The following is a 25,893-nucleotide window of genomic DNA, read 5'->3' on the forward strand; positions in this document are numbered from 1 at the left end:
ATGAAGGGATCTGGGGAGGCTGCTTTGGGGAGGTGACATTTTTGATGGGCAGGCTATGGCAGGGAGAGGGAGTAAGAGGAATCCAAAATGAGTCCTAGTTTTAGGGTTTACTTAGTGCTGTCAAAGTGTGGTCCGAGGACCTGTGCCAGCCTGCAAGATGTCACCTCTCTGCCCTGAGATTAGCACAGAAATTAAGAGTAATCATTCAGGGCCAGGCATGGTGGCTCATGCCTGTAATCCCAGCACTTTGGGAAGCTGAGGTGGGTAGATCACTTGAGATCAGGAGTTCGAGATCAGCCTGGCCAACATGGTGAAACCCCGTCTCTACTAGAAATACAAAAGTTAGCTGGGCATGGCAGAGGGTGCACGCCAGCCTGGGCAACAAAACAGAGGGAGACTCTGTCTCAAAAAAAAAAAAAAAAGGATAACAATTCAGAAAATTTTATAGAAATTTGACAGGGAAGTTTTATATAGTATACAATAATTTTGCATTTCTTTCATTTTGCTAGTAATTTGTTTTTATTTTACTTTACAAAAGTGCAGGCTGGAAATTTTTAAAACCGGATTTTCATGGTAGACAGTGTGAGAAACATTGGTTTAATCACTTAACCAAGTGGATGAATAGTGGTGCCATTTCCTGAAATGAGGAAAAGGAGGTTAGGAGTATCTCTGGGGGACAGAAATCAAGCGTGTTCTGTTTGAGCCATCCTGTTTGACATGCCCATTAGACATCATAATGTAGAATAGTAGTATATGACTCTGGAATTCTGGGAAAGAAACCAGGCTTGGAGATATGGATTTGGGAGTCATGAGCAGAAAGTATGTGAAGCTTGGACATTGGATGAGGTCACCTAGAGCAGAGATGGAGCCAGCACAGGAGACTGGTGCAGCGAGAGAAAGAGAAGGAAAGACCAGTATGGTGTGTCACGGAAGAAAATGTTTCAAAAGGAAAAAGTAGTCATCTGTGTCTAATGCTGCTTAGATCAAGTAAGGTAAGAATAGATAAATGACAATTAGATGTGGCATATTTGAAGACCCTGACAGTCGCAATCTCAGAGGAACAAAAAGAACACAAGACTAATTGAAGTAGGTTAGCAAGACAATAGGTGACAATGAAACGATCTCATAACAGCAGAGGATTATTTCAAATGGTTTTGTTGTGAGGGGGGCAGAGAGATGCAGTGAAAGTAGATATGGAGTTAAGAGAGATTTTTTCCTTTTTCTTTTCTTTTTCTTTCTTTCTTTCTTACTTTTTTTTTTTTCTTTGACACAGAGTTTTGCTCTGTTGCCCAGGCTAAATTGTGGTGGCATGATCTCAGCTCACTGCAACTTTTGCCTCCTGGGTTCAAGCAATTCTCATAACTCAGCCACCCCAGTAGCTGGGATTATAGGTGTGCACCGCCACACCCAGCTAATTTTTGTATTTTTAGTAGATACAGAGTTTTGCCGTGTTGGCCAGGCTGGTCTCGAACTCCTGGCCTCAGGTGATCCACCTACCTCAGCCTCTCAAAGTGCTGGGATTACAGGTGTGAGTCACTGTGCCTGGCATCTTTTTTTTTTTTTTTTTCACCATCTTGTATTGTTACAGTAGCGATATATTTTTCAAGACAGCTTTTCCTCAAGTGTGAAGATGGAAAAATCCAGTAGAGACAAGAAGCTGGTGATGCAGGCGTTGCAGGCATATATCAGAATGCAGTTCAGAATGGCTTTGCCAAAATAACTCTATAGGAAGTTATCCATATTGAAAGGAACACTAATATAGCTCTGAAAATTATATTCCATCTACATTTCATTTCCTACAGAATTCTACTGGGACTGCATGCTCAGGTGGAATGTCAGGATGCACTAAGGCCATGTGGGATTTTAGGAGAGACACTGACATTTCCTTTAGTGCTCCATGGTGAGAAACTGGATCTGGAACATATCTGGTTTATTTGGATTTCATGGTATAAATCTAATGTCTGAATCTTAAAAAGTGGCTTCCTCAATTGTCCTGATGGACATGTTCTTCCTTGCCATATGGAAATTGAAACATGTTTGTCATTTTGACAGGAGTACAAAATTTCAAGCTTTGAGCAGAGGCTGATGAATGAAATAGAGTTTCGCTTGGAACGTACTCCTGTTGATGAATCAGATGATGAAATTCAACACGATGAGATCCCCACGGGCAAGTGTATTGCTCCCATCTTTGACAAGAGACTCAAGCACTTCCGGGTCACAGAAGGCTCTCCAGTCACATTCACCTGCAAAATTGTTGGGATACCTGTTCCAAAGGTAGGGGAAGATGACAAGCCAGTTGGCCACCTAACAGCATGGAACTATAGACAGTGCCTTCAAGAAGGTCTTTAAAACATATACAAAATGTTTTTTCTTCTTTTTTGTATTTGTTATTGATATAGTTGTACATGTTTTAGGGTATATGCGATATTTTATACTTGTATACAGTGTGAAATGATCAAATCAGGATAACTGGGATATCCATCACTCAAACATTTATCTTTTTTGTGTATTAGGAACATTACAGTTTTTCTCTTCTAGCTATTTTGAAATATACAACAAGTTATTATTAACTATAATTTTTCCACTGTACTATCAAGTACTAGAACTTATTTCTTCTATCTAACTGTACGTTTTCACCCATTAACCAACCTCTCTTTATTCCCTTCTCCCGTCTACCCCTCCCAGCCTGTGGTAACCACCATTTTACTCACTACCTCCATGAGATCATTTCCTTTAGCTCCCACATATAAGTCAGAACATGCAATACATGTCTTTCTGTGCCCAACTTACTTCACTTAACATAATGACTTCCAGTTCCATCCATTTTGCTGCAAATGATGGGATTTCATTCATTCTTTTTATAGCAGAATAATATTCCATTGTGTATAGATACCCCATTTTCTTTATGTATTCATCCACTGATGGACAAATATAGGGTGATTTTGTAACTCGGCTATTGTGAATAGTGCTGCAATAAATACAGGAGTGCAGATATCTCTTCAACATACTGATTTCCTTTCTTTTGGATCCAGCAGTGGGATTGCTGGATCATATGGTAGTTCTATTTTTAGTTTTTTGGAGAAAACAGTCTCCATACTGTTTTCCATAACAGCTGCACTACTTTACATTTCCACCAACGGTGTATGAGGGTTCCCCTTTCTCCACATCCTCACCAGCACTTGTTATTTTTTTGTCTTTTTGGTAATAGCCATTCTAACTCTGGTGAGATGATATTTCTTGGGGTTTGATTTGCATTTTCCTGTTGATTAGTAATGTTGAACATTTTTTCATATACCTGTTGGCCATTTGTATGTGTTCTTTTGAGAAATGTCTATTTAGGTCTTTTGTGTGTATGCGTGAGACAAAGTCTCACTCTGTCACCCAGGCTGGAGTGCAGTGGCACAGTCTCGGCTCACTGCAACCTCTGCCTCCCAGGTTCAAGCGATTCTCGTGCCTCAACCTCCTGAGTAGCTGGGATTACAGGCACCCGCCACTATGCCCAGCTAATTTTTGTATTTTTAGTAGAAATGGGGTTTCACCATGTTAGCCAAGCTGGTCTGAAACTCCTGACCTCAGGTGATCCACCCTGGAGACCCCAGCTTCCCAAAGTGCTGGGATTACAGGCGTGAGCCACCATGCCCAGCCTATTCAGGTCTGTTGCCCATTTTTAACAGTCTTGGTTTTTGTTTTTGTTTTTTGCTATTGAGTTGTTTGGGTTCTTTATATATTCTAGTTAGTAATCCCTTGTCAGATGAATACTTTGCAAATATTTTCTCCCATTCTGTAGGTTGTCTCTTCACTTTGTTAATTGTTTCCTTTGCTGTGCAGAAGCTTTTTACTTGCAGTAATCCCATTTATCTATTTTTGCCTTTGTTGCCTGTGCTTTTAAGGTCTTAACCCCCAAAAAATTTGCCTAGACGAATATCCTATAGCATTTCCCCATTGTTTTCTTCTAGTAGTTTCATAGTTTCAGGCCTGGCATTTAAGTCTTTAATGTATTTAGAGTGGATTTTTTTATCTGGTGAAAGGTGAGGATCTAGTTTCATTCTTCTCCATATGGGTATTCAGTTTTCCTAGCACCATTTATTGAAGAGACTATCCTTTCTCTCGATATATGTTCTTGGTGCCCTTGTCAAAAATGAGTTGGCTATAAATACATGGATTTATTTCTGGGTTCTCTATTCTGTTCCATTGGTCTATGTGTCTATTTGTATGCCAGTACCATGGTGTTTTGGATACTATAGCTTTATAGTATAATTTGAAATCAGGTAGCATAATGCCTCCAGCTTTGTTCTTTTTGCTCAGGATTGCTTTGGCTATTTGTGGTCTTTCATGATTCCATATGAATTTTAGAATTGCTTTTTCTATTTTTTTTTTTCCTTTTTTGAGACAGGGTCTTGCTCTATTGCCCAGGCTGGAGTGCAGTGGTGAGATCTCTGCTCACTGCAACCTCCACCTCCTAGGTTCAAGCGATTCTCCTGCCTCAGACTCCCGAGTAGCTGGGATGACAGCTGTGTGCCACTAAGCCTGGCTAATTTTTGTACCTTTAATAAAGATGGGATTTCGCCATGTTGGCCGGGCTGGTCTTGAACTCCTGGCCTCAAGTGATTCACCCACCTCGGGCTTCCAAAATGCTAGGAATACAGGCATGAGCCACCACTCCCAGCCTGTTTTTTCTATTTCTGCAAAGGATGCCATTGGTATTTTGATAGGGATTGCATTGAATCTGAAGATCACGTTGAGCAGTATAGACATTTTAACAATGTTAATTCTTCCAATTCGTGAACATGGGATATCTTTCCATTTGTGTGTGTGCCCTCTTCTATTTCTTTCAGTGTTTTATAGTTTTCCTTGTAGAGATCTTTCACTTCTTTGGTTAAATGTATTCCTAGGCATTTTATTTATTTATTTTTGTAGGTATTGTATTGCTTTCTTGATTTCTTTTTCAGATTGATTGCTGTTAGTGTATAGAAATGCTACTGATTTTTGTATGTTAATTTTGTATCATGCAACTTTACTAAATTTGTTTACCCTAAGAGGTTTTTGATAGAGCCTACATTTTTCTAAAACATAAGATCATGTCATCTGCAAGCAAGGATAATTTGACTTCTTCCTTTCCAGTTTGGGTACCCTTTATTTCTTTCTCTTGCCTAATTACTCTGGCCAGGACTTTTAGGCCTATGTTGGATAAAAGTGGTGAAAGTGGGCATCTTTGTCTTGTTCCTGATCTTAGTGTAAAGACTTTACATTTTTCCCTGTTCCGTACGGTATTAGCTGTGGGTTTGTCATATATGACTTTCATTGTGTTGTGTTCCTTCTGCACTCAATTTGTTGAGGGTTTTTTATCATAAAGAGGTGCTGAATTTTATTGAGTGCTTTTTCATTGTCTATTGAGAAGATCATATGGTTTTTGTCTTTGATTCTATTGATGTGATGTGTCGTGTTTATTGACTTGCCTATGTTGAATCATCCTTGCAGAGCTGAGATGAATCACACTTGATCATGATGAATAATCTTTTCAATGTTTTGTTGAATTCAGTTTGGTAGTATTTTGTTGAGGATTTTTGCACCTATGTTTATCAGGAATGTTTACCTGTCGTCTTTTTGTTGTTGCTGTTGTTGTTATTGGGTCTTTGGTTTGAGTATCAGGATAATGCTGGTCTTGTAGAATGAGTTTGGAAGTATTACCTCCTCTTTAATTTTTTGAAATAGTTTGAGTAGAATTGATATTAGTTCTTCTTTAAATATTTGGTAGAATTCAACAGTGAATCCATTAGGCCCTGGGCTTCTCTTGGATGGGAGACTTTTTCATTACTGCTTCAGTCTCATCACTCATTATTGGTCTGGTCTGTTTAGGTTTTCTATTTCTTTGTAGTTTAGTCTTCGTAGGTTATATGTGTCCAGGAATTTGCCAATTTCTTCCAGGGTTTGCAATTTGCTGGCATATAGTTGTTCACAATAGTCTCTAGTGATCATTTGTATTTCTGTGGTATCAGTTGTATTGTCTCCTTTTTCATCTCTTATTTTATTTTTTTGGGTCTTCTCTCTTCTCTGATTCTTTCTTAGTCTAGCTAAATGTTTGTGAATTTTGTTTATCTTTTTAAAAAACCAACTTTTCATCTCTTGTATTTTTGGTCTTTTGTATTTTTTTAGTCTCAATTTCATTGATTTCTGCTCTGTATTTATTATTTCTTTCCTTCTACTAATTTTGGATTTGGTTTGTTCTTTGTTCCTTGAGATGCCTCTTTAGCTAATTTATTTGGAGTCTTTCTGGGTTTTTTTATGTAGGAATTTATTGCTATAAACTTCCCTTTTAGTAAGAAAGTCTTATCAGACTCTAGTGAAGTATCTACAAAGAGAATGAAAACCCATACCAGAAAATTAGCAAAGCCCAGATAATTTCACTTAAAAAAAACCCATCAGGAATGAGATCATTAAATAGGCTAAAAAGAAATTAGACTTATGGGTAAGTTCAAATTTTAATAAAAGTTTAAAATAAGTGTCCTAGTCATGATACTATATTTTGGGCTATTGATTTTCATAGCCATCAAGCTCACCAAACTGATATTTTTCTGTCTACTTAATATCTATTTAATATCCACAGGGTACCTGTTCTTGTACAAAGTGAGCTATATTTGTAGCATTACTATTAGGCTGGTAAATGCTAAGAATGTCACATCATTATCACTGGATGCTGAAAAATCACATAAATCAACAGATTTTTTGGCAGTCAGCTGAGAGAAGGATTTACACCCAGCATGGTTTGTGGCAGAGAATCTCTCTGCTCTTCTTTCATAAACATTAGCATAGTGTTATCATGTATGGTTAGGTAACCAGGAAAAGTAGAGGAGGACAGCTGCAACCAGTATTTATCTCCTCTGTCTTTGAGAGATCTCCTTCACACATGCAAAACTTAACATGACATATATAGATAGATGTGTATGTGCATGCACACACACACGTATACACACACACACACACACACACATAGATATTTACATTTTGGCTGGATGAGAAATTTAGCAAGTTAATCCTAGCCTCATTCCATTTAGTGCAACAAACCATACTAACCTTTCAAGCAAGGTGACTTATTCTAAGTGCTGAGATCTGCAACTGCAGGAGACTTGAACTTGTAAATAAGGTAATGAGAAAATATCCCGTCTCCTGGTTTTCATTATTTTGCTTCTGAAGACATGTCCATTCCTTAGGGTAGTTTTTAAAACTAAATATGAAGCACAAGAAAAATCGTCAAAAACTTCATCTTAGTCCTAAATTATATTGAATTCTTGACTTAAATAATAACATTTAATGTTAAATAGTATTATGTAGGTACAAGTTGAGGGGCAGATTATACAGTCATTTTTAATATGTTTTATAAGTTTTTTTTCCAAGTGCTTCATAAAGTATGGGTCACTTAAAAGATGGCAGTTGTCCCTTGCCTCACCCCAGACCCTAGTTTATTAACCTCTAAAGATAAACAAAACAGTGTACATCTTGATAATTTTTCATTTCAGGTTTACTGGTTCAAAGATGGTAAGCAGATTTCTAAGAGAAATGAGCACTGCAAAATGAGGCGAGAAGGAGATGGGACATGTTCTCTGCACATTGAATCCACCACCAGTGATGACGATGGCAACTACACCATCATGGCAGCCAACCCCCAGGTGGAGACGCAGGGTTCTGCGCTGTGCTGCACTCTGAGGAAGGAGCAGTTGATGTCATTGTGAATGAGACCTTGAGAAGTGCGAGTTACTAAGGATTGCTGAGGAAAATGAATGAGAAGCATTGTGATTGTGTGTAACTAGGGCACAGCATCACAACTTAAAAGACTAGTTAGCCACTACCAGGTCACTGAATGCTTCAGCCTTTGTCAAGGGACACTAGTACTATTTTTTCACTGTGTATACCTTGCAGACTTATTGAACTCAGTCTTGTGTTTCTCAACACATTGATTCTCTTGAAGAGTCAATAAATCAATTGACCAATCATTCTATCAGGAATGATCTGTCGTTTTTGTTCTTTAGCGAATAGGCAAATTACTTTGCAAAGGTTTGTGAATGTCCCTCAAACTCATAATGTCCACATTTCTGGATTGGTTTGTTTTTTAAACTTGGAAAGCCATAATCATCCACTTTCCTTTTCTGAATGAAGGCAAATATTAAAACTCCCCTAAAAGATGTGGCAGAATAAACATCTTCAATTACTATTTGAGTAGGAAGTACAGAACTATAACATCCATTCCTACTGAAATGTTAGTTTTAAAGAGTCTCTGTTGAGGAACGTATGAAAATATTTGGCCATGCTTTTAAATTATGACTGCAAATAACGTTAAGTACATAAGAATTCAAATTTCTTTTTACCTTTGTGCTGTTTATATCTCAGTTTAAAATGAAAGTCATTACCATACTCTTAAAAATCTCTCCCCCGGAATATTAACAGTGATTTAAGAAATCATATTTTATTGATTTTATTGTTTTTATTCCTCTCCCCCAAAGAAAAACTCATAATAGTCAAAATTTCACAGTGTTCTGGTCCAGAAAATTTTATGTACATTGAAAAAGTGTGAGATTCTTCTTATTTTAATCTTGTTCATTTTCTGTTTGTCAGGGGAGAATCAGCTGTTCTGGCCACTTGATGGTACAAAGTTTGCCCATTCGCAGTCGACTAACCTCTGCTGGTCAGTCTCACAGGTAAAAACAATAAGAATTCCCCTTCTCTAGGTCCTTCCCAAGCACCTCCCCACTATCATGAGCACCAAACTACTGGATCCATGAATTCTTAATTAAAGGTAGTCCTTCACTTTCAGCATCAGCATCACCTGGGAGTTGGCTGGAAATGCAGAATCCCAGGCCCCACTCCGGATCTACTGACTCAGAATCTGCATTTTAACAGAATTCCCAGGTGATTCACAAGCATAGTAAAGTTTAACAAGCACTAGTCTCTGGGGTTTTTTTTTTTAAGTTTGATTTTTATTTTTTAGAGACAAAGTCTCACTTTGTTGCCCAGGCTGGAGTGCAGTCGTGTGATCATAGCTCACTGCAACCTCAAACTCATGGGCTCAAGCCATCTTCCCATCTCAGCCTCCCAAGTAGCTGAGACTACAGACGCATGCCACCATGCCGGCTAAATTTTTCTATGTGTGTGTAGAGACAGGTGTCTCGCTATGTTGCCTAGGTTTGTCTCACACTCCTGGCCTCAAGCAATCCTCCTGCCTTGGCCTCCCAAAGTGCTGGGATTACAGGCATGAGCCACCAATCCCAACCTGGCATGCTTTTAATGGTTCAAAATTTGTAACCATCAGTAGCACCTGCACACATAATATGTAAATCAGACCCATTGAAGTAAGTTACCATCTTTTGTTTAATAAAACAGAAACCTTTCATGATTGAATGTATATTGATGGAATGTTTTTGTTGTTGTCTCCAATGTAACAACTGGTTTTCTTCCTCTCTGATTTTACTAACCACTAAGAAGAAAGAGCCTGGCTCTCCACTTGAATCTTATGGTGCCACAAAGTCTTAGCAAAGCATTCCATAGCTGCTGACACAGAAGAATTAAATGTGACTTACCAAAGGAACAAAAATAGTGACCCATGTTTCAGATACAGTATTTCACCAGCATTGCAACTATACCTTCTTCTTCTTCTTTTTTTTCTTTTTGTTTGAGATGGGGTCTCACTCTGTCATCCAGGCCGGAATGCAGTGGTGCGATCTCAGTTCACTGCAACCTCCACCTCCCGGGCTCAAGTTATCCTCCCACCTCAGCCTTCCAAGTAATTGGGACCACAGATGTGCGCCACCATGCCCGGCTAATTTTTGTATTTTTTGTAGAGATGGGGTTTCACCACGTTGCCCAGGCTGGTCTCAAACTCCTCAAGCAATCAACCTGCTTCAGCCTCTCAAAGTGCTAGGATTACAGGCTTGAGCCACCAAATCTGGCCCCCTCTCCCTTTGCCTCCTCCTCTTCCTTCTTTTCCTCCTCCTCTTTTCTTTTTTAAGAACAGCTGTTACTGTTGTTCAGTCTTATCCAGTTTAAGTTCATACTCATCTTTAATGGTCTGCCATGATTTATAGCCAGGTTAAATTTTATTACTCAAAGACACAGGGATTGCCGCTGCCTTGCTCTGGGTAATAAACAGGACTTCTCTTTTGGCTCTTGTTTGAGGTTCGGATTGAATACTGATCTATTTGTTTATTCTGATGACTTTTGAACAACTGGTTGAACTCATAGCAAGGTGAGCTGAGCCCACTTAACCCAGAATGACAGAAAGAAGCTAAGCCTGTTTATTTGATTGCAGATCTCACAAGACAGTCCCACAGTGTGTGAGATACTTACCACTTTGTGTTTTACATCAGCTCCACACCATTATTTATTGTTTATGCTCCAGCCTCCCCTTTCTCCCTTCCAAAAAAAAAAAATCTGTTCTCTAGGTCCTGTAGCCATGCCTAAATGCCTATCATCATAAATTTTTAAATTTATTTCTATGTTTAATATCTGAACACGCTTGTTCTTATAGGGGAAGATCCCGAGTGCAAGAAAGAGACAAAGAGCCCCTACAGGAACGCTTTTTCCGACCACATTTCCTGCAGGCTCCTGGGGATATGGTAGCTCACGAGGGGCGCCTCTGTCGGCTGGACTGTAAGGTAGACTCCGGCACCCGTCCTTGGTTCCAGATCTGTTCATGTTTTGTATTTGTTTGCATTCATTTTTGTTTGTATTTGTTTTGTGGGTTTCTTTTTTCAGGAAAGATGAGATGGGGAAGGGAGAGAGATCACTTTTTTTTTTTTTTAATCATAAAGCTTGTTTGGAGTATTTAATGTCAGACGAAATTATTTTATGAAATTTTTGAATCTTTAGATATTAATAAAAATTACATTGGTGTTATACCAAGTTAATTGCATTTTTAGAAGACAACCAAAGAGGTGATACACAGTAGTTGTCCCTTATCTGAGGAGCACGCGTTTCAAGCCCCACAGTGAATGCCTGAAACTTTAGGTAATACTGAGCCCTGTATATAGTATTTTTTTAAATTTGATAACCAAGACAGCTACTATCTAAGGGGCAGGTAGCATAGACAGTGTGAACACGGTGGACAAACGGGTGATTCATACCCTGGATAGGATGGAGTAAGACAGCATGAGATTTCATCATGCCACGCAGAACAAAACACAACTGAAAACTTAGAAACTTTATTTCTGAAATTTTTCATTTAATATTGTCAGACTGTGGTTGACTTCAGGTAACTGAAACTTTAGATAAAAGGAGGACTACTATAATTCAGACATTTGCATCTAAGCCTTTTAAGAATTCTAGAGGCCGGACGCGGTGGCTCAAGCCTGTAATCCCAGCACTTTGGGAGGCCGAGGCGGGCGGATCACAAGGTCAGGAGATCGAGACCACGGTGAAACCCCGTCTCTACTAAAAATACAAAAAATTAGCCGGGCGCGGTGGCGGGCGCCTGTAGTCCTAGCTACTCAGGAGGCTGAGGCAGGAGAATGGCGTGAACCCGGGAGGCGGAGCTTGCAGTGAGCCGAGATCGCGCCACTGCACTCCAGCCTGGGCAACAGCGTGAGACTCTGTCTCAAAAAAAAAAAAAAAAAAAAAGAATTCTAGAATGCCATGGAAGGTTTAGATACAAGTCTTTTCATTTGGTGCCTGGAAAGTAATAAAAACTATAGAGCATATGGTGTGATTTTCACATCCTTGCAGTGAATTGTTGGACTTGTGGCCTTTGAAAATGTACAGACGTGAAAATATGGCCCCAAGGTAGTGTATGAGAACAAAAGCTGGTTTCCCATACTAATCAACCTCCTTTACCTTTAGCTATTCTACATTCTCATTTTTTGACCAGGCTTTAGTTGAGCAGCGTGGATATCTCTCAGTATGAAGAGAAGCTTGCATCACCCTTTCTGCCCCATAGGTGCAGAATGCTATGGAAGACTTAGATGCAAATTAGTCAAAGCTTGAGGTTAAGCATCCGTAAAGGGTCCACTTCTATCTATGCTATCTATGGTTCTTCTTCTCTTTGTGGCTGCCTAAATAATATTCAGATTGATTGTTACATCCCCCTCCCTAAACTCTGAAAGATTCCCATGCCTGGGTCCCATCCCCAGAGATTCTGATTTATGGTAAATGGGCACCAGAATTTTTAAACACCTCCCACATGATTGTAATATACAGCAAGGTTCAAGAACTCTGGTTTACTATCTGGCTTTTCATTATCCTCAGCAAACTAACACAGGAACAGCAAACCAAACACCACATGTTCTCACTCAAAAGTGGGAGTTGAACACTGAGAACACATGGACACAGGGAGGAGGCATACCGTGCCCTGTTGGGGGTGTGGGAGGGGTGAGGGGAGGGAACTTAGAGGACAGTTCAATAGGTGCAGCAAACCACCGTGGCACATGCATACCTATGTAACAAACCTGCACGTTCTGCACATGTATCCTGTGTTTTTGTTTTTGGTTTTTGGTTTTAGAAAAAAAAATCTGGCTTTTCTCTTGGCTATTAGGTATGTAAACAGTATATCGTCTCTGAAATTGATGCTGCAGGCCTACTGTATCTATCTATTTCGCTTTTTAATTCTTATTTATTCTAATCTAGAGTATAATCACATAGGTTAACCATGACCTCAACTGTGATCAAAGTACCATACAGTTCAAATTCATGCAGCCGTTTATTCAGACCCTTCTTTTCTCTCGATGCCCCTACAGAGAGCTTTCTCATCACTCCATGTTTTCTCTCCCTGTCTGTTTGGTGCCAAGCAAGGATAAAGAATTCAGCCATCAAATAACTGTGCCTATCATCAGTCATTTGCCTCAGCTGTCCTGTTGTTTATTAGGTGAGTGGTTTACCGCCCCCGGAGCTGACGTGGCTACTCAATGGCCAACCTGTGCTACCAGATGCCTCCCACAAGATGCTGGTCAGGGAGACCGGAGTCCACTCTCTGCTCATTGACCCGCTTACTCAGCGCGACGCGGGGACCTATACGTGCATCGCTACCAACAAAACCGGGCAGAATTCTTTTAGCCTGGAGCTCTCTGTAGTAGGTAAGGTTTGCTGCTGGGACCCCTAAACAAAACTTCCTCCAAAGTCATTGCCCAAATAGGCAGAGCCTCTGCCAGAATTCCTTCATCCTTTGCCCGGCTAACTCCAATCTCAATTTCCCCTTCACTGTGGTGGGACGGTATTTCCCACATCACTTTCAAAACCATGCCAGTAATCTAAAATCATAACCTGATACCATGTGCATAATACCCATGAAATAAATGAGAGCCATTGTAATCATCAATCAATCCATCCATCCATTAGCCGTCACTAAATTCCAGTTATGTGCCCTGCAGTCCATCATTCCTGTAACATACCAGCCTCTTTGTCCCCCGTCTAAGTTTTCATGCCTTTGCACCAATGATCCCTCTACCAGAATCTCCTTTTCTGCCTGGCAACCTCCTACTCATTCTGTAAGGTCTAACTGAAATGTCACCGCCAGGTACAGTGAATACACCAGGCACAACTACCCTTTCCCAGCCTAACAACCATAAAGTGTTTCTATAGCACTCAGAAAAGGAGAGATTCACAGAGTACGTAGGGCCTTCTGTATAACTGTTAATTCTTTGCCTCCCTGAAGAGATGCTGAGCTCCTGAGGTCAGAGACTGTGGCTCGTCTTGCGCATCTCCAGTGCCTCTGTCTCTCTTCTGCGTATCTCAGTGCCTGGAACGTGGAAGGTGCCCAAGAAATATTGAATCAATATCTAAACAAATGAAATTTTATATTCTTAGATGATGTGAACAAAACACTGTAATGCCTATCCGTAAGGATAACAAGACACTGTCATCTGGGAGGTGCCAGCCTTGCAGAGCAGTAGTCCAACCAGAAGTAAATTTCAGAATGCAGGAATTCTGGTGCTGGGCTTCCTCCTGCTCTCGGTGTGACCTTTTAAGAAAATCAGGGTGGCCGGGCGCGGTGGCTCAAGCCTGTAATCCCAGCACTTTGGGAGGCCGAGGCGGGCGGATCACAAGGTCAGGAGATCGAGACCACGGTGAAACCCCGTCTCTACTAAAAATACAAAAAATTAGCCGGGCGCGGTGGTGGGCGCCTGTAGTCCCAGCTACTCAGGAGGCTGAGGCAGGAGAATGGCGTGAACCCGGGAGGCGGAGCTTGCAGTGAGCCGAGATCGCGCCACTGCACTCCAGCCTGGGCGACAGAGCGAGACTCCGTCTCAAAAAAAAAAAAAAAAAGAAAAGAAAATCAGGGTGTGGGGCACGGTGGCTCACGCCTGTAATCCCAGCATTTTGGGAGGCCAAGGCAGGTGGATCACCTGAGGTTAGGAGTTCAAGACCAGCCTGGTCAACATGGCGAAACCCCATCTCTACTACAAATACAAAAATTAGCTGAGTGTGGTGGCGCACACCTGTAATCCCAGCTACTAGGGAGGCTGAGGTGGGAGAAATCACTTGAACCCAGGAAGGGGAGGTTGCAGTCAGCCAAGACTGTATCACTGCACTCCAGCCTGGGTAACAGAGCAAGACTCCATCTCAAAAAAAAAAAAAAAGAAGAAGAAGAAGAAGAAGAAAAAAGAAGAAGAAAATCAGGGTGCCTTCAGCATGCTAATCCTCACTCTAGGCTAGTGGCAGTTTCCCCTGTATATCTTTTTCCTTTCCTCACTTTTAATTTCTTCTCACCAATAAAATGGGAAAAACTCATTCTGCAAGAATACATTGATTTCAGGCTTTTACCTTTATTCCACTATTTTGCTAAAAAATATTGGCTTTGGAACCCTAAGACATGAGGGACCTTTACCTAAATTTGTCCTGGCCAAATTTCTAAAAGCCCCCTTGGGAAGCACAGTCTTGTGTGTGTGTTTGAGATAGTATTATTCTGTAGGTGTCAGATTTTTGTGGAAAAACTATTATGACTTCTACAAAATAAAACTCCTCCCCCCAAAATCTGTTTCAGTAAATAGAATATATGGTTTCTCAAAATCTACTGTTGAGGTATAAAAGAAATTCCTTTAATTCCACCATTCCTGGCATTTGCATCCCATGCGTATGACCCAGATCCTCGAGTATTGCCTCTCGTGGGATGTGCAGAGATGGTTGCCCCATTTCTTTTGGTTTTTTAAACCATTTATGAAGCTTTTATCAAGGCAGTGATCCTCACTAAGAGACATGAGGAGTGTTCTGACCAGGAGGTAAGGTGGGTGCATGCCCGCTGTGCTAAATTCCAGAACTGTGGTGAGTGTGAGGCATGAACCTCAAAGTACTTACTATTCAAATAAGAATGACCCTTCTCCACCAGGTGCAGTGACTCATGCCTGTAATCCCAGCACTTTGCGAGGCCAAAGCAGGTGGATCACCTGAGGTCAGGAGATCGAGATCAGCCTGGCTAACATGGTGAAACCCCATCTCTCTTAAAATGACAAAAAATAGCCAGGCCTGATGGTGCACACCTGTAGTCCCAGCTACTCGGGAGGCTGAGGTTGGAGAATCACCCGAACCTGGTGGGGAAGGGATGCAGGCAGAGGTTACAGTGAGCTGAGGTTGCACCACTGCACTCCAGCCTGGGTGACAGAGCAAGTCTCCAAAAAAAAAAAAAAAAAAAAAAAAAAAAAAAAAAAAAAACAAAGAGAAAAAGAATGACCCTTCTCTTGCTCAGCCAAAGAGGTGAAGAAAGCACCAGTGATCCTGGAGAAACTACAGAACTGCGGTGTTCCCGAAGGCCACCCTGTGAGACTGGAGTGCCGCGTAATAGGCATGCCCCCACCTGTGTTCTACTGGAAGAAAGACAATGAGACCATCCCTTTCACCAGAGAGAGGATCAGGTACAGACTTTGCACATTTTTTGTCCCATGTCTTCATTTATATTAGGACCCAGAAAAGCTCTTTGAAGTAAAAAAACTAAAACAAAATAAAACATCAAGGCAGTTACACTCCTTTTCCATCCATCACTAAATGATTGTTTTTAAGGTAAGCTTAAGGATCCAGTTTCTTAAACTGGGTACCTTGCTTAATCTTCCCTAACCAGGCCGGGCGCGGTGGCTCACGCCTGTAATCCCAGCACTTTGGGAGGCGGAGGTGGGTGGATCACGAGGTCAGATCAAGACCATCCTGGCTAACACAGTGAAACCCCGTCTCTACTAAAAATACAAAAAATTAGCCAAGTGTGGTGGTGGGCGCCTGTAGTCCCAGCTACTCGGGAGGCTGAGGCGGGAGAATGGCGTGAACCCGGGAGGCGGAGCTCGCAGTGAGCCGAGATCGCGCCACTGCACTCCAGCCTGGGCGACACAGCGAGACTCTGTCTCAAAAAAAAATCTTCCCTAACCAACTTAGGGAAATGGCAATTTATTTGCCATTTTGGTTTTATCCTACAAGGGGACAAGTAAGTAAAGGTAACCGTACAAAACTTTCTACTGAAAATTATTTCTCCACAGTAAACTGAAATTGCCCCAGAGGATGTTGTAGCTGTTGGGTTTAAAGAATTTTGTCATCTAAAATATGTGTGTGTATTGTGTGTGTTGGCGGTGTGGGAGTGTGTATTTTTCTCCAGTAAAACTTAAGCAAGAACAGAGAACAGTCTTGGGTTAACGCTCCAATCTAACAATGCAACATGTTAAACTAGATTAAACTATATACACTAAGTAAACTGAGGGTCTACAATTTTAAATATGGTTTTATTGGGCAAAAACAAAATCAATGTCTGGAAAGCTCATTCCTAGTCGAGGCTGACTGCTGGGGCTGGGCAATTGCTCAGCCCTGGACTCTGAGGACCAGCTCGGTTTGGTCACCACTTCCTGGGGAAGGCAGTGGCAGGGGAGGGAGGAGGAGTGACTGAGATGCTGCGGTGGGGAAAGCCTAAGACTCAGAGACTGCTGCCCATTCACTGCCCATTCATCTTCCCCCTGCCTTTAGTGAAAAGATGCCTGTCATTTTAATGTAAGCATACAACATTCTGGCTGGGCACAGTGGCTCATGCCTGTAATCTCAACACTTTGGGAGGCCAAGGCAGGAGGATTGCTTGAGACCAGGAGTTCAAGACCAGCCTGGGCAACATAGCAAGACCCCATCTCTAAAAAACAATTAATTGGCTAGGCATGGTGACACACACCTGTAGCCCCAGCTACTCAGGAGGCTGAGAAGGGAGGATTGCTTGAGCTCAGGATTTGAAGGCTGCAGTGAGCCATGATCATGCCATTGTACTCCAACCTGGGGATAAGCAAAACTCAGTCTCAAAAGAAAAAGGAATAGGATATTTTGATACTTTAAAGTCGTAGTGATTAGCTTCTGAAAACCACACACCTAGGAACGTCTCAATGGTCCTAAATAAACGCACGCATGCACACATGCACACACATAGAGAGAGAGAAAGAGAGAGAGAGAGAGAGAGAGTTGCTCCTCAACTTACGATGGACTTATCTGGATGTAACCCCATCATAAATTGAGGAGCATACGGGATGCAAGCATCCTAAGTCAGGAACTGCCTGTATATCACCATGATTATAACTGTGCTGTAAGTATTTACAGTTTTCATGTCCCTGACTTCTCTCACCTATATGCCTCTGCTCAGGACGTTCCTTCTTTGGGAACTCTCTTCGCCTTCTCCCCTACCCACACGCTGCAGCCCACCTCTCTAATGTCTGTTATCCCTTAACGCTCACCTCAAACATCATCTGTCTAAGGAAGAGCAGCGCCCCTGCTTCCTCCCCTACTTGGTCCAGGACTGAGTTGATGTTCTTCTACCAGCAACTCTTGCACATAGTCACAATTGTTAGTATTGATGCTTTCATTCTCTCTCCCACAACTAGACTGTGAGCATCTTGAGGGAAGAGACCGCGTCTCCTTTGTTTTCATATGTCCTGACTCATCACAACACCCAATGCCTTTCACCTAGTAGCATATTATGTAAGATGAAGGAATTATGAACAAATGCATGAATTTCCGCTGCTATTGCCTCACCTCATCAAACTACAGCAATAGCATCCTAATGTGTCTCTCTGCGGCCAGGCTCAAGCCCTATTCAATACACCTCCTCACCACTGTGAAGATGATCTTTTAAGAATGTAAACTGACAGGGTGCAGTGGCTTACGCCTGTAATCCCAGCACTTTGGGAGGCCAAGGCAGGTAGATCACCTGAGGTCAGGAGTTGGAGAGCAGCCTGGCTAACATGGCAAAACCCTGTCTCTGCTAAAAATACAAAAATTAGCAAGGCATGGTGACACGTGCCTGTAATCCCAGCTACTTGGGAGGCTGAGGCAGGAGAATTACTTGAACCTGGGAGGCAGAGGTTGCACTGAGCTGAGATCACACCACTACACTCCAGCCTGGGTTACAGAGTGAGACTCCATCTCAGAAAAAATAAATAAATAAAAAATACAAACGGATCATATCAGCTCCTGCTTAAAATACATCATTAGTTTCCCATAATCTGAGAGGAAGGGTCCCATCCCTTTACCATGGTGCACGTGACCCTCTCCCCTGCCTTCTTCCCAGTCCCCCCACTTGCCAGTACCCTGTGTGCCCTCCAACCCCAGCTGTAAGGAACATGGCTCCCTCCCTCCCCTGCCTTTGTGCAGGCTGTTCCACCACCTGGAACAGCCACATCCCACCCTCCCTGTGAGTTTCCACTGGACCTTTGAGACTGAGCCGGAGCACATCTTCTGGGAAGTTTTCCCACCCTTGAATTGGCTGCATTATATTTCAGTGCTTGAGAAATAGATTGTTAAAGTAATCTCATTTTAGTCATCTCAGGTCTTTATACAGTGTTACATTTTTCTGTGAGCCTAACCTCACATATGCTTGTGCTTCTGAACATCCAGTATCTTCATGCTTCCTCCTTGATGACTGCGGCTTCCCAGAATAACCTTTTCCCCTCTGTCTTCCCCAGGCATCTTTCCCACAGCATTACTCTAGCATTTGCATTCTATTTATCTTTATTTCTACTTATTTATCTTTTATTTATTTATTTTCCATTAAACTTAGGGATCCTTCTAGAGAAGGAATTTCTTTGGCTAGGTGTGGTGGCTCACACCCATAATCCCAGCACTTTGGGAGGCCAAGGCGGGTGGACCACCTGAGGTCAGGAGTTCGAGACCAGCCTGGCTAACACGGTGAAACTCCATTTCTACTAAAAACAACAAAAAATTAGGCAGGCATGGTGGTGGGCATCTGTAATCCCAGCTACTTGGAAAGTTGAGGCATAAGAGTCTCTTGAACCCGGGAGGTGGAGGGTGCAGTGAGCCAAGATTATACCACTGCATTCCAGCCTGGGCAACAGAACAAGACTCTGTCTCAAAAAAAAGAGAAGAAATTTTTGTCCTGTTCATCTTTACACCCTCACCACCGAAGGCAACAGCACCCAGCATTTTCCCCAACACAGTATCCAGTAAGTGTTTACTAAAGAAATATATCGAAGAATGAATGGATTAATTAATTAACTAATCAGAAGGTGAAGGTAGCCAATGTGTTAATCTAGTGAAATCGTGGTGGATATTTCATTACTTTATTCTTGTTGTACTTGTTATTAATTGATTTGTTCTTGTTTATTCTTATTACTTTATAAATTCTTAGACATAATAACTTTCAATGAAAGGCAAACACTTATTCATCCTTTGAGCTCAGGAAGCTGTTGCTATTTCCCCTACTGTGCAAATGAGCTGTGGCAGCCCCATAGGAGAGCTTGGAACTATGAGTGATAAGAGGGCCAGGCCAACAAGGGGTGTAGGGAACATGTGGCCCGATGTTTTTTGATCCATGGCTGCCTATTGGAATCTCTGGGGTGTTTCCAAAAATCCTAATGCTTGGATCCCAGCCTTTGATTCTGATAGGATTACCTAGCATGTGGCCTGGGATTCCAACATGCAATCAAGGTGAAAAACTATTGATGTGGAGAAAAACAGAAGGAAACAGCAGGCTGGTTTCCTCCTAAACCTCATGAAGCTGGATGCTGCGTGAGCCCGGCTGGTTACATTAGGAAATGCTGTCTACGCTGCCAGTCCATCCACCCCCTGGCTCTGTTTTGTCCTGCTTTCCCAGAGCGTCCTAACAAAGTAATTGATGCAATGTCCAACCTTGTTTGGAAAAGAGATTTTTCTGTACTTTGGTTGTGAAAAGTGGGGGTTCTGCTGGTGGGGAGTGCAACTTCAGTGGACTTGCAGCAGTGGGGAGGGCAAGAGCAGGTCTCAGCCCCAGCTGCCCCCTCCTCCTAGTATGATTAAGCTCACTGCTGCTCTTCTGTGACGTCTTCCACCTTCAAATTTGTCTTGATGTTTGCCTTAAGCTGAATTCCCCCTTCTTCCTGGAACCCTAAATTTGACAAAGGCACTTCCGCTCCCAAATAAAATATAGGTATATTCTCTTTTTCTCCAGTATGCACCAGGACACGACAGGGTATGCCTGCCTTCTCATTCAGCCAGCCAAGAAATCAGATGCTGGATGGTACACGTTGTCAGCCAAGAACGAAGCCGGCATCGTGTCGTGCACTGCCAGGCTGGATATATACGGTAAGTGTAATGCTGTCAGTTGAACATCTGTATGCAACTGATAGCTTACAAATCTTTCTTTAAAGATAAGTGGGCCGGGCAAGGTGGCTCACGCCTGTAATCTCAGCACTTCGGGAGGCCAAGGCAGGCAGATCACCCGAGGTCAGGAGTTCAAGACCAGCCTGGTCAACATGGTGAAACCCCACCTCCACTAAAAATACAAAAATTAGCCAGGCATGGTGGCACATGCCTGTAATCCCAGCTACTCAGGTAGCTGAGGCAGGAGAATCGCTTGAACCAAGGAGGCAGAGGTTGCAGTGACCCGAGATTGTACCACTGCACTCCAGCCTGGGTAACAGAGCAAGACTCTGCTTCTAAATAAATAAATAAAATAAAGATAGATGGAGTATGCTTCCATAAATGAATTGGGTAGGCTATACTATATTTTAGTGCTTAAGAGATAGATTTTAAAATTCATCTCATCCTGGTTACCTCAGGGCATTACTTTTACATTTTACTATGAGCTTAACCTTCTTCCAAAAGAGGGCCTCTAATATCAGGAATTACAGCTAGTCCAGAGTTTCCAAGTGCTTGTGCTTCTGAACATCCAGTGTTTTCTTGCCATCTCCTTGCTGCTGCGGGCTACCCACTGGAACTTCCCACTACCTGTGATCCCCCGGCAGAATTTTTGACACTCCTTTCATTTATTCATTTAACAAATGTGTATTGCTCCAATCCCCCAATCAGATGTCTCTAATAATAGAGAGCTGTCCTAATAATGATAATATCAAGTGACACTTGTAGAATGACACATAGGATCCCCTCTCTCTTCCAAAGGCGGGATCCAAAGTGATACCCTTAAATCTCCCAGACCCATGAGATTATTATAATTGTAGTTACCTTCATCTAAGGCTGAAGATCACATGAGAGTAACAACATTGTACAAGCTGTCCCACCACCTGGAACAGCCCGCCCCACCCTCCCTGTGAGTTTCCACTCAACCTTTTAGACTGAGCTGGAGCACGTCTTCTGGGAAGCTCCCCCACACTTGAATTGGCTGTGTTATATATTTAGTGGAAGGCTCAGAGAGGTTAGTGACTAGAGCTAGGAAGCAAATCTAGGCCTTTGCATTGTTTCTTTGAACCACATTTCCAATTTTCAAAAGGATCCAAGAAATTAATTTTTATTTATGTATTTGTGTAGTCAATCCTACACTTTTTGACATTAACTGGTATTTTTGGAGACATATTTCTTAACCCAAAAGAGTGTTTCTTTTTTTTTTTTAATCCTTTTTTTAAAGAACATAATTGATTAGAAAGTCTCACATTCAAAACTGGCTTAACCTGATTAACCAACATAATAAATAAGAGTAGCTCTGTCTGTTGCCTGACAGACGTCTCTGTTATTTATGGGTACACAGCAGGTATTCCGTTTGTTTAGTACCATGCGGGAGGGGCTTTTTTCCCTATGTCTATTTTCCTAGGTCTGCCATTTTCCCTAGGTCTAGTTTTTGGAGAAAATATGTAATTTTCTGGTTATTTTCCCTTATCCTAGGACTTGAGAAGAAATTAAACTGTGAAGGAAGCAGACACTAATGTGCTTTTCCCTGGAAAAATCGGGGGAGAAAGAGGCCAATAGTGATAGGTTCCTTAATCAAGGCTAAGTCCTTAGCCATTTCCCAGTCTTCACCAAGTCAGAAGGCAGTAGGTCTCCAACTGAGAAACTCCCTACCAATAAGCCCTGAAACAGATGACTCTTGCGCCAATCCTGCCCTCCAGTGGCTGAGTTTCCAGGTCACTTTGTCCTGGCTCTCCTCTCCCTTTCGTTCCTGTCCTGCTTCCATAGCACCAACGATAGGCAGTGCTGTTTCCTCAGCTGGGACCTAGGATGGAGAAGGCGTGGAGGACTCAGGCTGGAATCAGTTCCCTTCCCCGCCATCACACTTCCTGCCTTTCTGAGGAATGGGGACACGTAGGGCTCCCCTCTCTCCTGTCTCACTTCCTAATCCTAGGAACTGCAGTAGTCCAGTTACGATGTCAGAGAGAGCAGGGAAGGGCTAAGAGATGGAGGGGCTGGGAGGAGAGACTGTGCAAGAGCAGGCCTTACTGAGTGTCTGTTCTTTAGTGAAACTGCTCTAAGTTTGGTCCCCCAGATTTTTATTTTTCCGAATTCACTCAGAGGTATGTAGACTGAAAAACTGAATCAAGATGATGAAATCAACAAAGGACCAATTTCTAAATCGGAATGCTAGAAAGGGGCACAGCTTTCCAGGACCCACAGCATGAGAGTTCCCCACCTAGGGAACACGCTTCTCCACATCAAAGTACCCAGAAACCTAATCAGAAGATTGCCTGGTAATTTCTGAATCAGGAACCACGGCAGAGACTATGAAGTTTGGATGGGTATCTCACTCAGGCCATGTTCAAACCTTAAAGTCGTGTCTGCTAAAAACAGCAGCACTTGGTGAACATAGAAACTCTAATAAATTGTCTTTTGTCCCTGAACCATGGTTGATTGTACCTAAATTACTTTTCAGTCTTCTTGCTGTAACAATAGAACCTGATTGGGGAGATGGGTAGTTAAGTAATGGCTGATGAGGGTGATTAGGGTGTGAGGTAGGCACTGCTCAGGTCAAACCCACTGTTTGGCTTTCATTTCTGCAGCTTTCTTATCTCTATCTTTTGAGGTACCCTCTTTGAGCGCCTACAACCCTCTGTACACTGCCCCTAACAGGCCTTCATGGTAGGCTGGTGGAAGGGGATAAGCTTGAGAAATCGCCCTAGTCACTCACTCTTCCATCTTATAGAATTCTTTTTTTTTTTTTTGAGATGGAGTCTCGCTCTGTCACTTAGGTGAAGTGGCATGCCTTGGCGTGATCTTGGCTCACTGCAACTGCCACCTCCTGGGTTCAAGTGATTCTCATGCCTCAGCTTCCTGAGTAGCTGGGATTAGAGGTGTACACCACCATGTCCAGCTCATTTTTGTATTTAGTAGAAACTGGGTTTCACCATGTTGGCCAGCCTGGTCTTGAACTCCTGAGCTCAAGTGATGTGCCCGCCTCAGCCTCCCAAAGTGCTGGGATTACAGGCATGAGCCACTGTGCCCGGCCCCATCTTAGAGGAATTCTAATCTCTCACTTGTAGGATTCTAGTATCTTACTGAATTAGAATCACAGATTTTGGAATTAGGGGCTTAAGACATTGCCAGCACAGTTTCCTTATTCCTGGCAGGGAAGGCTTTATTGTTCTCTTCTACAGATGAGGCAATTCAGACCCAGATATAGTTACATGCTTTACCAAGAATCTGCAGGGAGCATCAGGGTGAGGACCGAATGCGCCTCTGCAGTGTACCTGCTGGACTGCATTCCTTTGATCATAACACATTATTTGGTCCATTTTCCAGCTCAGTGGCACCATCAGATCCCACCGCCCATGTCTGTCCGGCCCAGCGGCAGTCGCTACGGATCTCTCACCAGTAAAGGACTTGACATATTTTCTGCCTTTTCCTCCATGGAAAGCACGATTGTGTATTCATGCTCTTCTCGGAGTGTGGTGGAGAGTGATGAACTTTAAGAATGTCTGGGTGCCTGCTGTGTAACAGAGCGGACTGTGGAGGGGGAATGAGAACAAGCCAGACTTGGTGGTTTCCAAACAACCAAAGTTGAGTAAGTTCCCACGCTGCTGGACCTGTGGCAAGGAGTGCTTTGAACAAGTCAGCTAGGGATTCTTGCAGTCTCAGCTGGGGGAGAAAGGTAGGGCCGTGCCTTCTAAAGATTCCAACAGAGATGTGAGAAGATAATACAGATGAACCAAAGATGTCACACAGTTGCCATCCACTGCTTTGGGAAAAAACTAGCATGTTCCCCTGCCCCCTGTTGTGTTAGGGATGTTTAGGTTGTACTAGGAGCAATTAGGAGCAATATGCCTGGGCTGAGAGGAGTTAGGCAGTAGTGACCTTAGGATATAACTAACTCACCAAACAATGCCAAGGAGAAAGGTGGGGAGGTCACCATCGCCTTTCATCGATTACATGTATAGCAGTAGTTTTGGTGAATTCACTAAATCAGCTTCCACTTAGCATTAGGAGGTCATGCCATACAACTCACGTATGCAGACAGACACTTTTGATTTGCATATCCTGGGTGTACTGAGCCACATAATAAGGTGTCAAAATGTGCTTGAAAGTCCAAAAACTCACTGAAACAGTTGATATTGCACAGTGCACTTATTTTGTGGCCAAAACATGGCCTTACCAGCTTGTCTGCACCATTTTCTTTTGGGTGGTGACTGGTTTTTTCTGACTTTGCATATCCCTAGACACTAGAACTAAAGGATTGTTAATAAGCCAATCAGAAAGAAATCCTCTGCGGGGTCACTTTAAAAACTACTATCTTCAACTGCCACTTACAAAATGTGCAAGAGTCATCATTGACCCACAAAATACACCTCACACGCTCCTACCCCTCTCCCCAAAAGTCTGAAAGTGCAGGAGGAAGGAAGAGATACAAACAAGGAGAGGAAATGATGGGAGAGTGTTGTTTTTGTCACTTGCCCCAGCAGAGCAGTGGTTTTGGAAGGAGAGGTCTTTAATCGCTTTGAAATGCTTTGAGATCATTAGTCAAATTGCGTTTTCTATGTAGAAAATATTCTGCTAAATGGAAAAGTTGGGGGAAAGGGGAATATGCATCTTTATTCTAATCACCAATTCAAACCCTGCCTCTTAAGGAATTTTTAGACTTAAGTTCACTGTGATATCCCTAGTGCCTAGAAGAGTACCTAGCACAAAGTAGACATTCAATAAATATTTGCTGGATGAATGAATCTTCTATTATTATGTCTATTATAAGATAGCCTAATCTTATATTCTGCAGGAATATACCACCCACACACCAGTCCAAACACTGCCCTGGGAACGCTCATGATAGCACAGTTTGCTCTAGGCTGTCCAGGGAAATGAATTGCAGGTGTCTGTTACCAATTCCCTGTGCTCGAATCTCTGATGCTGTCTGTGCCAAGCACCCCCAGCTGGCATTGTATTTGTGTAAACAGATAGTAACTGCTTAGAAAGGCTTGAAACTTTCTTCACTTCAAGGCAAGGATTTCCAGCATAAAAATAAATTCATTCACTCGAGAAATCATTTGTATGTCTACTCTGTATGAGATGCTGTGCTAGATACTGAGGCAGATATAAAGATATGAATAAGTCACAGTCCCTGCCCTCAGAGAGCTCACAACCTACTAGAGAAGGTAATATTTGAGGCATGCAGAATGCTGTCTCTTGAAGCAAAGTGGAAGTTTCTAGTGCTCTTCATTCTATTTTTTCATAACTTTAAAAGTCTTTTCAATCTTTATTTCTTAATAAAACAAAATGCCATAGGTTACATCCCCAAGCAATAACTATTTCAATTATTCAGCA

General features: G+C 42.3%; 1 protein-coding gene across 5 annotated transcripts in view; it reads left to right on the forward strand.

Moving 5' to 3' along the window:
- The window catches only part of LOC105466129 (myopalladin), a 140,269-nt gene extending 114,657 nt beyond the window's left edge, over nt 1-25,612 (forward strand). For all 5 annotated transcript variants that reach the window (XM_011715115.3, XM_011715113.3, XM_011715112.3 and 2 more), the window contains 8 exons: nt 2,053-2,274; nt 7,515-7,664; nt 8,608-8,690; nt 10,517-10,643; nt 12,845-13,052; nt 15,659-15,824; nt 20,366-20,499; nt 23,881-25,612. In XM_011715115.3, coding sequence (XP_011713417.2) covers nt 2,053-2,274; nt 7,515-7,664; nt 8,608-8,690; nt 10,517-10,643; nt 12,845-13,052; nt 15,659-15,824; nt 20,366-20,499; nt 23,881-24,050 — 1,260 coding nt within the window. In that variant the 3' untranslated portion in view covers nt 24,051-25,612. The remainder of the gene's footprint in view (nt 1-2,052; nt 2,275-7,514; nt 7,665-8,607; nt 8,691-10,516; nt 10,644-12,844; nt 13,053-15,658; nt 15,825-20,365; nt 20,500-23,880) is intronic.
- The last annotated feature ends 281 nt before the right edge of the window (nt 25,613-25,893 follow it).

Source organism: Macaca nemestrina, chromosome 9 (assembly GCF_043159975.1).
Source record: "Macaca nemestrina isolate mMacNem1 chromosome 9, mMacNem.hap1, whole genome shotgun sequence".
In the NCBI taxonomy this organism is placed as follows: domain Eukaryota; kingdom Metazoa; phylum Chordata; class Mammalia; order Primates; family Cercopithecidae; genus Macaca; species Macaca nemestrina.